General features: G+C 39.8%; 1 protein-coding gene across 1 annotated transcript in view; it reads left to right on the plus strand.

Moving 5' to 3' along the window:
• The window catches only part of frmd3 (FERM domain containing 3), a 49,364-nt gene that overhangs the window by 8,811 nt on the left and 24,949 nt on the right, over positions 1–15,604 (plus strand). Inside the window, exons 2-7 of the mRNA XM_084025078.1 lie at positions 3,339–3,443; positions 4,534–4,576; positions 8,161–8,239; positions 10,520–10,617; positions 13,213–13,336; positions 14,425–14,512. Of these exons, the coding sequence (XP_083881204.1) occupies positions 3,339–3,443; positions 4,534–4,576; positions 8,161–8,239; positions 10,520–10,617; positions 13,213–13,336; positions 14,425–14,512 (537 nt within the window). The remainder of the gene's footprint in view (positions 1–3,338; positions 3,444–4,533; positions 4,577–8,160; positions 8,240–10,519; positions 10,618–13,212; positions 13,337–14,424; positions 14,513–15,604) is intronic.

The following is a 15,604-nucleotide window of genomic DNA, read 5'->3' on the forward strand; positions in this document are numbered from 1 at the left end:
GACAGACACACTTGAACATGCACGTCAAAGTGCACTTTGCTTCTGCTAAACTGAATACACTCTACTCCAAGGCTCTATTTAAAGTGTGCGCATGTGTCTGTGTGTTTAAGCGAGGGGGGAGAGAGAGGAGCACTTTGCCGTCATTAGGTGAGATCATGTAGAGACAGGATGACCAGGTTAATTTTTAATGCCCAGCCTTTGGATGTATGAAATATGTATTCAGCCCTTGTTGGACATGACATAGACTCTTTATATCTCTCTGCCTCGCTCGTCCTAGCTGATCTTCCAATCTCTCTCTTATTCACTCCTTTTTTTTAGCTCTGTCTTGGCTGCTGCTCTCTCTTTCAGCCTTGCGGCGTGTTTGGCCCTGATTCACTCTCTGTCTGGTCTTCTCAGTTGGCGTCAGTCCGCCTCTCCTCTCGCCGCGAGCGTCTGCCCTGAGAACCAGACAGAGAAAAGGTGGCATTTGATGATCTGGCTAGAGACTGTTTTTCATTCCGTCTCTTTTATTTTGTTGTTCTCCTCCCTTGGTATTGTGTGTTTCGCTTTCTGTTTGCTCTTCAGATTTGACAGTTTAGTAACATGTTGTCACGGATCAGAGGAAAATCCTAAAGAGATGTAGACAGACAAACACACCGACAAACTCCCCCAAATACACACACATACGCAGACGATCACAGCTACACCCACAGACACACACACACACACACACACACACACACACACACACACACACACACACACACACACACACACACACACACTTGATTTACAGCTTACTTGGGTCACAGTGATATAACAGTAAACATGAAGCGGCCAATAGGGACGCGTTGTCTCTGAGATCCCTGACAGCTGATGATTGCTGTGGTGATGTAACCGAGGTCACATGGGACATCCACCTAACTGCTCTGTTGATTTCTTTTAAATTCAGTGTTGGGCGACTAATCAGTTACTCATTGCACACTGAAAAAAGCAATTACATTACTTCACCAATTAACTCCACAGCGAGTATAAGTAGATGCATCACTGTTAGTTTTGTGCTGTTTAATGTTTAAACAACCCAAAATCATCGAAACCCTCATGTCACATATTGTTTTCATGTGTTGAAATAGAAGCCAGTCTAACTTTTGGAGGGATTAACTGATCATCACCAGCTAACATTAGCTGCCAGAGTAGCCTGGACTGGTTTACACCCAATGAGGTTACTGTTGATTATGTTGGGTTGGGAAAAATAGCATTGGGCTGCTTTTGTCAACATTTGGTAATTAAATTAAAGATTAAATAAATAAATGGCACGGAAGAAGTACACTATATACACACATATTTAGGTCAGGGAGAGGAAAGGACCATTCCTGGCAAAAAAAAATATATATAGAGACACAGACATTCCATGACATTCCGGACAGCGAGGTTCCGTGATATAGACACGGACATCGCGATTCCGTGATATAGACACAGACAGCGAGGTTCCGTGATATTGACACGGACGGCGAGGTTCCGGTTCTGTGACATAGACACGGACTGCAGTTTGATCGTGTTTTACAGCTCGGCAGGATAGCCCGAACTCAATTCTGTGAAATAAACACAGATTAGCCTATTCTGTCATATGAACACGGATCTGGACGTCCTCCTCCAAGTGCAAGAGAAAGTTAACAAAACAAAAAAATATTATAGCAACATAAGTAACATTATTATTCTAACATGTTTTGGTTAATATATAGTAACTATGCTACCCATTTTGTGTCTGAGAGCCTACAGAACAACTGGGAATGTTTAATTAAATATTGATCTGATAATGTGCGCTGTGGAGTGCACTTGTGTGGTTAGCCTATATATGAACTCCTTCTGTGTATTGTGTACAGTGTAATCATTTACATTTTTAATTCTTCTTCGTTGTTACTTGCATTGACCTGAAATTGTTGTGCATTTACTGGAACACGTTGTTGATCAGTGTGTAACATAAAGCTGCTGGGTTGATGCCTGTATTGTGGACAGTCGGTCAACATTTGTGTTTCTGTTTTTCACCATTTTTGAGTGGCTGCTGTGACATTTACAGGATTTTTTTTTTTTTGTGGCCGTTCTGTCAACACCTACAGTAGGCCTATACTGCAATTACTGAACACAACAAGATTGTTTGCTGAGAAAGGGAGCATGACTCACCAAGAAATGTATTCAAAAGGTTGCTTCGGTGAGGAGATTGCAGTGTTTACTGAATATAACATATGCACAGGATTTCATGTTTGTGTAAGATTGGGCGAGACGGAACAGGGTCATCTAAGGTGCTGGTTTCTGGGTACAGGTGCTTAAGGGTTTCAAACGGAAGTCAAACAAGAACTTTATTCAACACAAAGGAGAAACAGATTTTTAGAGCTGCAGGAGAAGTAACGGCACAAAGATCTCATTCAATTAAGAGAGGTCAATACAAAACTAAAGAAGACTTGGATCATCTTCATTTAACATATGCCCATAAAGACAGGATGGCACACTATGATGATGTAGAAAATCACATACGGAAGATAGAAATTCTCAGTTAAATCCCCCCAAACATGCCGGAGATCATGGTGGTGATGAGGGAGGTGTCAGCTGAAGTGATGGAGAAAATGAAAAGAGAAATGTTAAATACATGAAAAATCGCCATGGAGACAATGTGTCATGATTTTATGGCATGCTGGCATTAGTATTGATTATACGTTTTACATGATGTATCCAAAGAGACAGCTGTGTGTGTGTGTGTGTGTGTGTGTGTGTGTGTGTGTGTGTGTGTGTGTGTGTGTGTGTGTGTGTGTGTGTGTGTGTGTGTGTGTGTGTGATTCTACAGAGAGATGATCTGTGATGCATATAAAATGACAAAATTGCAATTGAAAGAATATTGAATTGTTAGTCAATATGGGAAGGTGAGAATGAAGAGAGTATTTGTTTGGGGGTGGGAGAGACTCGCGTGCACCATCCATGCGTTTTTATATTTTATTTAGCGTGTTCATGTGTGTGCAAACGTAGCACTTTAGTAACGCCTGAGAGTGTTGTGTTGTGTGCTCAGCGACTTTCATTTAAACGTGACAACACTCGGGTGCTTCTGTATGTAATGACTACATATTGACCGAGGGGCAGGTGATAAACGCAGAGTGATTATTGATCTCTCTGTGTTTATGATCTGCTTGTGGACTTTATTTACTGGCATGTTAGGAGGCTGAGTGTGGAATATGGACCACAGGAGATAGTGTATGGGATTTGTTATGACCCCGGGTGGAAACATTTCTTCGATGAAAGCAGAAGATGCTGACCAAAAACATCCTAGGTTATCATTTTAATGTGTTTTTGTGTGTTTTATGTATTTGCAGAGAGACACCAAGGGCCAGTTCCTGTTGGACCATGTGTGTAACCACTACAACCTACTTGAGAAAGACTATTTTGGTATTCGATATGTGGACCCCGAGAAACAGAGGGTAACTATCACACATATCATCATGCAGAACAACCAAAGCCAGCGGGGCTGCAACTCACAATTTTTATTATTTTTCAATTATGTTTTTCATTTGTAAAATGTATATAAATAAACCCAAACGATGTGTTGAAATTTGTCCGTCCAAAAGTCAAAGCTATGCATTTTAAATGATCTAATTGTTATTGTATAACAGGGAAAGAGAGCAAACCCTCACATTTTAAAAGCTGTAATTTGCTTTTTTCCCCCAGTTTATTTAACAGTAAATTAAATGATTATCCAAAATGTTGATTCATTTCCTGTTGGTTGATCAATCAACTAATTGTTTTGGCGCTGGAACCAAAAGGCTCCAGTCTCAGGGTTTCATCTTGAGGCAAGCATTAGTTGTAAAATAACATATTTTCAAGCACTTTTCCAGTTTGCTTTTATGAGTTTTCTGCTCTGAAGCAGAATCTACCTTTTAATAAATTCATATATTACATTTTACCCTATCAAAAATAAGAATAATGCGACTGAAAATCACAGAAGAACAAAAAAACAAAACAAAAAACTAATGATTACACCTACTAACAGGATATGAAATAGCATGGCTAAAATGGGATATAAATCATGTGGCAGTCAGTACATTATATTAAAAGTTCAAGTGACAGATAATATCAAGCTCAGTCTCCATATTTCAAAGAGTAAAAACAGTAATGAAACTTTATTCTTTATATTAATTTTTTCAGGCGATGCTCACTATAAGAACACAATATTTGTTTTAATGTATTATAAACACAGTCCAGCAGGGTCAGAACAGTCAAGTCTCTTTATAGTTTGTTGATCTTTTAATGACTATCTAAAAATGGCAATATATCCAATGATGCAATTAAATAAATGTAATTGTCTGCTGTAAATTTTAAACTTCTTTTAAATGCACTGATGTTTGCACAGAGTTTAAGCCCAAGATATGTGTTATTCACTAAAAACTAAAATATGTTTTATCTGGGAGAGATCTCTCTCTCTCTCTCTCTCTCTCTCGCTCTCTCTCTCTCTCTCTCTCTCTCTCTCTCTCTCTCTCTCTCTCTCTCTCTCTCTCTCTCTCTCTCTCTCAGCACTGGCTGGAGCCCAATAAGCCCGTGGTGAGGCAGATGAAGTGTAAGTGTTAATCCTGCTCCTTTTTTTCTCTCTGTGTGTGTTTTGCATCAGTGTGAGTGTACACAACAATGGACAGGACAAACAGATGACACCACAGGAACTCTGACTCACACAGGATCATGACATGCAACTGTTTGGAAGCCACTGGATGTTCAAAATAGACAAATAGCATTTGGGAAATACAAGTTTTCGGGCCTTATCGCCCACTTTTTCTCCAGGACACATTGGTCACATTACCACTTGCCGTGAGTAGTGACAGAGACACAATAAAGACAGACAAAGTGACACAACAAACAGCTCGAGGGACAAGAGGCCCAAAAAGGAAACAAACTAACAGATGAAGTGAAATACACGAGCCAGTTGTCAAACAACTAAACAGGCTGATGCAGACAGATTAAAATGATTAATACAAAATATAAATCAGCCAATAAATTCTGCTATATTATTAAGACACCCATCAGTATATAAAGTAATTGAAGCTCCACCTTTACAAGCTGTAGCTTTAAAGTGATTTAAACCTTAATGAACAGTGATTATAATTCTGTAATATATAAATGAATGTGAAACGGTCTATTGTGCAAAATGAATATTTTTTACTTTGGTCCACTTCAAGTTAGCACTTCAAGGTTTTGAATGCTAAAACATCGTTACCAGCACTTCTTCCACCACTGATTGTGATCGATGTAATGAAACAGCTGATCGGTCCAAAAAAAATGCAGCTGTAAAATCCTGCTGCAGTGAATTGTGAGTTACGCTTTATTTCTAGGAGTAAATATTTGATTCCCTTCCTGGAAAAGAGCTGTAGCAGTTGAAGGAACAAGGGAACATGAGTCCGCCTTTACTTCCTAAAATATTTAAACACATTTTGCTTCGTCAGCCACCTTTTATACACAAATCAAGAAGTAAACATTTGACTTGGAATCCAATGCACTTTGATGTCTTCTACCTCATCTTTCAGCTCTTTGTTGTCGGTCTAGTCTAGAAAAATGGTCTTGTCAGTTTAATCGAGTGATGCCAAATCCGGATGTCTTGAAACTGACCCAGAATTTTCTCGGCGTGATGCTCGTCTCTGGCCAATTACCTCAGATTTCCTTATCTCCTCGCGATCAGCAAAACACATCTGAACTTCGCCCACCCTTTTATTGACTGTCTTGTTCTTTCTGTCCTGCTCTAAATTAATAAAGGAGCTATTTGGGGTGCGCTCCGTTTTATCAGAACATGTGCGAGAGGGCAGGAGGGGGGATGAGGAGACCAGTGTAAATTAGAATGAGAGATGAAGGAAGATAGAAAGAGAGGGGGAAAGAGTGATGAAGAGGAAATGTGTTGGGGGCTAATTCAGAGGAGACAGTGATGGATCATGTGGCTAAAGAAAGAATTCAGATTAGGGAGGCAAAGAGAGAGAGAAAGGAGGAAATTTGAGAGACTGATTGAGATGAGAGTGGCTGACACAAAGTGAAAGAAAGGAAAGGGAGATGAGAGAGAGAGGGGGGGGGACGGAGGAGTGGTGAATAGATCTGAGGCGTACTGACACATCACTTCTCCCTGTGGCAGCATTTACTCTCAAATTAGCCTGCATGGCTGGTTTAGTCTCTCTTTGTGCGTCTTAGCTTACGTGCATTCGCGTCACATCATGTGTCGGCATGTGTTGTGCCAATTGACTTTTCTCTGAAATGCTATTTTGTTGTTGTTTTAAAAAAAATAAAAAATAAAAAGCATTTTTGTCCCTTAAGCCTGAGCCAAAAAGCAGCTAAAATTCTTTGTGCGCTGGGTGGGAGGATAGCCTCTTTCATATTGCTCAGCATGTATTATGTAGATGTGTGCTGGTTTTTTCATGGCTAGATAACACAGCAGAGGATCCCACCATTAAAGACACTCTGTTAGTTCTGCTTCCGTGATAGATAGTACTCACTTTCTTCCTCTCCTGCTATTTCATTTCTTCTTCCCTGTCTATCTGACTTAGTTGGCTGGTGTCCACTTTAGAGTCACTGCCTTAGTCTGGTTATTTTGCACTTTCTAATATGATCAGTCATGTTAATGATGAACTAATAAACCCCAAAAATACATTTCTAAATATGTGTAAATGATAAATAAGTGCTATTTTAATGTATTATAAATGAGTTGTAAGTCATCTATAAATCTGAAGTAAATCATTAAAGTGAGGTTTATACATTATAGATCACTGTGATCATGGGAATAATGTTAACCTCTACACATGTTATGAATATGGCCAGTGAAGTTCCTCTTATGCAGGTGAGAAGAAGCTGCAGGTGACTCAGTGTGTGGATGCACTCTTGTTCACCATTATCTGATGGTTTCTATGAACACATTTGAGGTTTTTGCACCTTGAGTGTAAACTATAAAGCATAAGCAAAGTCTCTTCAGGTTTTAAATGATTTAAGGAATAACGCAATCACTATTACTCACCTTATATAAATGATGTTAATGTAAAACTGAATCATTAACAAGTTACTTGCTGAGCTTTAATCATTCCCCTAATCTCAAGTGTAAACGGTCCATGACTGGTGTTACACAGTTAATACTACAGTGTTGGTGGTGAGATGCTGAGAACTTCAGTTTTGTTTTCCCTTTCCCCTAAAATACCCAGTTGTTGCTCTCTTGTGTCTCCTGGTCTTGTTTTCTCCCCCCTGTAAGAGTAAGCATTTACTTGGTACCTGATTCAAACAACAAAAATGTCATTCTAAATTGTTCACCGTCATGGTAAAAATGATGAAATAAAAACAATCACATTAGCAAAAAATACAGGATGCAAACAGCTCCCTTAACATCCATTCCAACAGATCATGCATCCATATATCTGCACATTGTGTATCGATACGTGTGCCTGAATGTCAAGCAGATCTGCAAACTTCAATGAGTAAACTATGAATGTCATGTGTGCATGAATGTTTCTTTATATGCAACTTTGTGAGCCCAGAGAGACTCCAGGAGGGAGTCTAAGCTACTGCTAACGTGTGTGTGTGTGTGTGTGTGTGTGTGTGTGTGTGTGTGTGTGTGTGTGTGTGTGTGTGTGTGTGAGAGAGAGAGAGAGAGAGAGAGAGAGAGAGAATTTGAGCTTTGAATGATACTTAAATCTGCATCGTAACACACACACACACACACACACACACACACACACACACACACACACACACACACACACACACAGAGTCAGAAATGAAATGCTTCGGGGATCAGATCAAAGGAAAAGAAACCATCCCCAGTCAGTGTGTGTGTGTGTTCGTGTGTGTGTGTGTGTTTGTGATGAGTAATTACTGTAATTACCAAATGACTAATCAGCATTATAGGCATACCCTGATTTCTATTTTTCATGTCCAACTTTTTTTTCTCCTCAGTTTTACATAATCCCTGATGCTCTGCTCCCCTTTCTGTCTTTCACTCATTCATTTATCTCTCTCCTCTCCTTTTCCCTCTCATCTTCTAATTATAATCATTGACATTCTTCTCATCCTCCTCCTCTGCCTTCTCAAACTCCTTTCTGTCTCCACTTCTGACTTTAAAACTCAAATTCTTCTCCTCTCATTTTTTTTTCTCACTTCTAAACTTCCTTCTGTTGTCGCCAGCAGCTCAGCAGCCGTACATGATGTGTTTCCGGGTCAAGTTTTATCCCCACGAGCCAATGAAAATCAAGGAGGAGCTCACCAGGTAAAAACGAACACACACAGTCGATGGTTTGTGAGTGACATTTTTGCCACCCAATTCTGATTGTAGGATCATTTAATTTTCCTCAAATTGTTGGAATCTATTTGGTTTTCTTTCTTTAGCCTTTAAAAAAGAGATTATTTCTAAACAAATCCAGGTTTCATCAGGTTGTCATCATTTTGCCAACATGTGCTGACTGTGATCTGATGCGAATAAGCCATGAAATAGTTGTTTCTCACTTCTCCATCCATCCAACAATGTAGTTTTCCATTGTGAAATGAGTTCTACAGCTTTTCTGTTTTAAGAAGTTTACACACACACACACACACACACACACACACACACACACACACACACACACACACACACACACACACACACACACACACACACACACACACACCTTCTCTCAGGCATGGTGACAATCAGAGCTGTTCACTCAGCAGGGACTGTTTACATGTTCTCCGTCCCATCTGAGCTGTCTCACTATCTTTCTCTTCCCTTCCACCATCCCTGCCTTTCCATCTTTACAGATCTCTCCACTCCGTCTCTCTGTAATTTCACCCCTAAGGTGTTTTCTCCCTCCCTCCCTCCCTCCCTCCCTCCCTCCCTTCTGTCTGTCTGTCTTCTTCCTATTGCAGCCCACTCGGCTGGTGTCTCTCAACTCATGTCAGCATTATCTCCCTGTCCTCAACTTGTATCACTTAAAGCAGTGTTTGTACATCATCAATGTCATTAAAACCTCACTGCCTTTTTCTCTCTCTCTCAGCTTCCTCCTTCCCTGAGTTGTCCTTCAGTATTTGCTTTTAAACATTTGCATACGTTGTTTTTATTAGCTTTAAGGAAGAGTAACCTCATCTCAGAGTCCTCAAGGAGGGCCGTTACACTGCATTGCTACTGATGAGTGTGCAGTGGACAAGTGAGAGAGTTCAGAAGGAACTGCAGTCAGTGGTGAAATCCAACAAAGTGCTCAATATCAAGCTTTTTTTTTTCCAGAGGGATTTTTTTTTTCCCATCATCAAAATCCCCAAAGCTATTATCCTAATGTGTGTGTGTGTGTGTGTGTGTGTGTGTGTGTGTGTGTGTGTGTGTGTGTGTGTGTGTGTGTGTGTGTGCGTGTGCACGCTGCTTTTGCTCCAGTTTGCGGGATGTGATATGAAGCCATTTTCCTCCTCAATTTTTTTCCCCAGAGATGAAAAACCAACTCAGTATTCTTATTAATCACATACATATAAGGTGATTCTGCATCAATGCAGAGAAAAGTTTTAGCTTCTATTTTGATATAAATGAACTGACCTACACAAATTAAACCACATGCAAGATGAATACATTTATTAGACTTTGCATTTTGTAGTCATTTTTCTTTATATACTGTCTTAATAGACTTCAAGAAGTGTGTACAGGATGTATCAAGAAGAGGAGTTCAGGGAAGCAAATAGAAGGTGACAAGACAGAGAGATGAGGAAACTGAGTATAAAAATAAAGAGAAGATTATATTAAACACAACTGAGAAGGTCATGTAAATAATGCTAGCTATGTTTTTTTTTATGCGGCTACAGACCGACTATTAATAAAACAATTTAGCTGTAGTAGCAGGCTTTTCGCTCCATTCAATTTTTCATGCTTTCTTTCTGCTGCTTGAGTGAAAACAAGTTTAATGAGTCGGTCGACTGGTGTGAGTAGCTGATGGAGACTCACCTGTATCCATGGCAACACATGTCTCCATAGTTTCAGTACCACTGTCATTTCTTGTCTCCTCGGTGGTACCATTAGAAAAAGATCCGCATGTCAGCAGTATGCCTCAACTTGCCTCCATTGACTCCGTTTCCATAGTAACTATAATACCAGTTGCAGCTGTATTGGTCACTATTTCCATAACAACATACTCTCTTATTGCCATAGTAACACAGCGTGGTGTCAATGAATGACTGTTTTGGTTTAATGAATGTTATTGTTAACCATCTGGAAATATTGAATGTAGAGATGACATGTTTTTATGGTTGTGAGACACAACGGTACTTATTACTGGAGGGCTTATCTCACACCCTGTAATTAAAGCTCATTTTACCAGAGAAATACTAAATGCACACAGATGATTGATGCAGGAAGGATAACCGATGATGTACATCCACATGAAATTTTCAAACATATTTAAAAAACAGTGGTGCAGAAATAGTGTGGTTCAAATACACTTTACATTTTAGCAACAAATGTAAAGCACATTTAGATTAAGTGACACTGTGGGTTTTTCCTGAACTGCGTGTGTTTTTTCTGTGTGTCCAGGTATCTCCTGTACCTCCAGCTGAAGAGAGATATCTACCACGGTCGTCTCCTCTGTCCTTTTGCTGAAGCTGCATATCTGGGAGCCTGCATCATACAGGGTGAGGCCTGGTGACAGCCAGATTGAATTAAATGTATTGGCAGTTAACTTACTGGTGATTTAGCATAACTATTATTTCTTATCTTTCCCTCTATCCATTTAAATATGAGCCGGTTCTTCCTGTTTCCTTTCCCTAGCTGTGTTGGATTTGCACTAATTTGAACAAAGTACAAATACTACGTAAATTTTGCAATTAACAGTGTTCAGACATCTGGCAGATTCATAGCGTACTTCTTGTATCACAGTTTATAAATACTGTATTTTTTGTTTTAATCGCTCTGTTCAGTCACTGTAGGTATTTGATGCCCGTCATATGAACTTACCTGCTAAGCCTTTGTAAATTTGCACTTTGTTTTATTCATATGCTGTATGCATATATTAGTGTGTTTCAGAATAAGCCTGTGCAGCTTAGAATGAGTGGAAATATCTGATTATGCTAATCCAACACACACTTGCCAGTTATTTATGCTGTCGTTTTTAGCATTAAGTGTTTTTATGCATCAAGGAGAGTAAAAAGATGAGATGTTACACGTCATGTCATTGGGGTACAACACATAAGCAGTCAAATCTGGTCTGCCAAAAAGCTCACTAGCATAAGCGTACCCAAAAAGATCTGTCACGCTGAACGTAACCACAGCCTTTATTCAATGAGAATTTTATGAATAATAATTAGAAATCTTCCAAGTTTACAGCAGGAAAGGCCATATTTTATATCATCTTTACGTCTAGTAGAGTTATATATTTGCAAGCTAACGTTAGCTTTGTCGATTGGTTCGCTCAGCTTGACAACCGCAACGCCTGCTATTTTCTAATACATGAGAACTAGTTAGTGTGGTGCACCTATTTGGATTTAGTGATCTGTAACGTAGAATCTCCACTTAGTTAAAGTTCACACTGAAATCAAAAATGCACATTTTACGATCTATTTATCTACGGTGCATTCCTAAATAGTCACTCCAAGTGTTGCCGATGTCTCCAACTTGACTGTCCCTTTAAAGCAACACTAAAGAAGTTTTCCTCTTTGGTCCCCCTACAGGTTGGAAGCGGAATTGTCTATTACTGCCGTCGTAAATAATTTAGCCTACCGCAGCCTACTGTCGCACGCACGTTATTTGTTTGTATGCAGAACCGGCTCTGGAAACGAGTGTTCTCCCACTGATCTCCACGCAGAGCCTCCACCTACCGGCTTTTGTAACGCTTGCCGTAAAGCAGGTCAAATTTGTAGTCTCATTAGAACTACAAAACCACTAGCCGACGAGGCAAAGTTACATAGTGTGAATGCTGAAGTGCCGTTCACCAGGTTTTGAGGTGATGAACCACTGAAACTATTTTGGAAACATTATTTTAAGGCACTAAAACCTCTTAGTGTTGCTTTAACACTTTATATATCTAGGTTATGTCTGAAGGAAGACCTCCGTCTGTCTGGTCTCCACCTCATTTACTGGCTACGTTTTGAGTCATTAGAGTGGTGTTGTAATCCTACATTTTAAAATGCATCAAGATGTATACGAACCGCTTGAAAAAGAAATAAGAACACATTTTTTCTTCAGTTAATTATCGGTAACGGTTTAATGTTGAATCACAGTGCAGAGCCACTTGCTTTAATATGGATTACGCGTGGAATTAGCCGAGCTGTATCGTATAAATGAACCCCTCTGGCGGATACACAAATCTCTGAACTGTGCAAACACTCTGATTGGCTGCTATCCCCAGAGAGCGCCGCGTGACTGGCTGAGTTATCCCGACCCAGAGCGTGTCTGCAGCGTATCATTGGCTGCTGTGATTAACGAGGGCATGTCCCTGTCCCACTTTGTCATGGTGTTGATCACACAGCTGAAGAATAGGGTTGAGGATTACGGTTTAATTAACTGCAGGCAAGTTTCTGATTTAACCTTTATTATGACTTCTAATTAAGAAGGGATTAAAAAAAGAAATGAGTGTCTTTTAGGTGCTTTGTACTGCATTCAATAAGGGAATTATTTATCTATCAGGGTTATCTCAGCTGCTTATGATTATTCTCTCCTGTGGATATAAAACTTTTGTGAAAAAGTTTTTTCCTTTCAGTTTTCATCTGAATTTGAGCAACCACCAGATTTGCTGATGTCACAAATCTGTTAAACAGACTAGGAATAGTTCTAGATCTCGTATTATACACATGTCATGTCAGACTACATTCTGGCTCAAAGCAGTTACCAGGCGACTTGTGGAGACATCAGGAAAGCACCGCACCATAACAAGATGTTGTCTGGCATTTAAAAGAAAATGCTTTTGCACTTCAGTACAAGATGCAAAGTGTTAATTTGTGAGCTTTAGAGGTGCTAGTAAGCAGATTTTGTTACCTTCGGACTGATAGCCATGTCCCAGTTTCAAGTCATTATGCTAAGCTCAGCTAAACTTATGGGCTCCAGCCTCATATTTACAGTACAGACAAGAAATGATATCAATCCTCTGATCTAACGCTCCACCATGAAGCATATCAATGTATTTCCCCAAATTCCTAGTCGTTGAACATGTTGAATTGTTCCTTTGAAACAGACGTAGCACATACACACCTTAACTAGACCAATGTCACACTGGTGTCACCCTCTGTCTTCAGCCGAGCTTGGGGACTACGACCCAGAGGAGCACCCGTCAGACTACATCAGAGACTTCAAGCTCTTCCCTAAACAGTCCCTCAAACTGGAGAGGAAAATTATTGAAATACACAAGAGCGAGCTCAGGTAAAAACAGACGTGTGTGTGTGTGTGTGTGTGTGTGTGTGTGTGTGTGTGTGTGCACGTGTTTGTTTGTGTCTGGTGTGGTTGTTTGTTTATTGCGTTTGTTTGATCTACATGACATGCGTGGATGCTCAGTCCTGTGATCTGTGTTTTCAGAATGTGATGATACCTAGAGATTTATGGTGCATTGAATTGCAGAAGGTACAGCAGTTGAAAGTACATTAAAAAAAAAACGGAAATTAATTCGCAGAGAAATGAGCATGAATTATTTATTTGCAGCTTAGTTTGGAAACCTTGCTTGCCACTACAGGATTTACAATTACAAAAAAAAGTCAAACGCTGTTTACGCAGGGAAGTCAGATGTGGAGTAAAACACAATACGAGGAAAAGACTGAATTGAAAGAAGAGGAGATTAATGCATGCAAAGGTTCATGCATTATTGAAAGTGAATAAGATTAAAAATGACTTAAAACTAATGCCCCATTCTTAGTCTTACTCAGTAATCTGCAAGGGCAGAATAAGTTCCTAAATCATAAGATCACATGGTTGACTCTATACATGAATCCCTCCCCCGGGGTGTTTATTTGTATCGTTCGCTGATGAGCGATGTTGCTAGGTTTGTGACCGTCACACTTACGGCGATTATAGCAACATCAAAGACAAATCCTTCATTTCCCACATCACAGAGGCAGATGATGCCAAGTGCCCTCTGTCGGTCCCAAAGGGTCTGTCGGACAGAATTAACAGCACGTAGATTACTGCTGAGCCGTAGAAACACACTGCAGGTGATTCACACATGGGCTACACTGTGTGTGTGTCTGTGAGTTGTATTTTCAAGCAGCTCTTCCATTACTTTAACATTTAACTCTATGTGATATTTTTGTGCATAGAAAACTGGGCCGAACTCGCTCAAATGTATCCATTGCAGGCACCATCGCTGCTTTCTGATGGAAGACTTTTTGACTTCTGAAGGAACAAAAAGAAAAGTTGAATTAAATCAACACAAAGACGTCACCAAACAGACCGGGACATAAGCTAACAGCATCAACGTGTTGAGTTTTAAATTAAACTCTCGTCTCCTCTCTTTTTAGAGGCCAATGTTCTTCAGTTGCAGAGTCGAGCATGCTCCAAAGGGCTCACCGCCTCGAGACGTACGGAGTCGACCCTCACCCATGCAAGGTAAGTCAAAGTGGTTCAATTATCTTTAGTAGTGTTGCCACAATTCATTTTTCATGGATTAGTGCCAAATTATTTTTGTACTTTGTTGATTGTCAATTTACAGAATATAACCTCCACCTGATATGTCCACCTTTGTCACAATTTGCCCACTGTCCCTCTGTCTATATGCAGTATGTACTGTATATGTTTGTATATAAACATCATTCCTTTAAACATAATACTAACTATAATAATATACACCTATTTATTAATGGTCAAACTCATTGTGGAAGTTGGTCTTCTGGTTACAGCCATAACAATTTTACTATTACACTTCATTTGATCTCTAAAGTACAAAGTTGGGCTTTCCTTTGTCACTGTAAAGTTAATGTTTTTTATTTTATATTATCTGAGGGCCAATAATGAAAAAAGCATACTTTTGGCATCAACTTATTTTGAATTTGTAGCCATTTAATTTACAGGTGTGAATACTTACCAAAGTTGTTAATGCAGTGTAAAAATCTGGCTTCAGTGTAGGGTAACAGTGCCAACTCACCTGTCCTCTTTACCCCTTGCTTGTTTGCCATTCATTTGCATATTAAACGGACGGCCACACACATTAATGCCCTGACCGACAGCAACCTTTTTAGCAAACCTGAGAGGTCGAAATATGTGAGACAGAGGTGAGATGAGTGAAGGTCTAAGTCAGCTGCTGGTTTACACCCGAGGCAACATTTAAAGACAAAAAAGAAATCTGTTATGTGCAGAAACCATCACTTTCAGGAATAAATATTCTTATTGATTCCTCAGAGAACATCATGGCTTCAGCAAGTTGATGTCGTTTACTCAATATACTGTTATTATTGTGCTTCATTTGAGGCTTAAATGTGCACCTGGCTTTATACGGCGATAATGGCTGCTTGTACGTTTCTCTTCGTGCTCCTTTGGTTCAATCGTGATGGATGAAACTGACCGAATCTGATAAAGAAAAGTAATTATTTTACAGCTAGCTGTCGGTTTATTGCTGCCCTCTCTGTCCACACTCAGACATAGTATGAAACCGGGACAACCTCCCACGGGCAGGCGTATCAAAGCACGCTGTGCAGATTAAGG

The sequence above is a fragment of the Eutrigla gurnardus genome, assembly GCF_963514095.1.
Source record: "Eutrigla gurnardus genome assembly, chromosome: 13".
NCBI classification, from domain to species: Eukaryota; Metazoa; Chordata; class Actinopteri; order Perciformes; family Triglidae; genus Eutrigla; species Eutrigla gurnardus.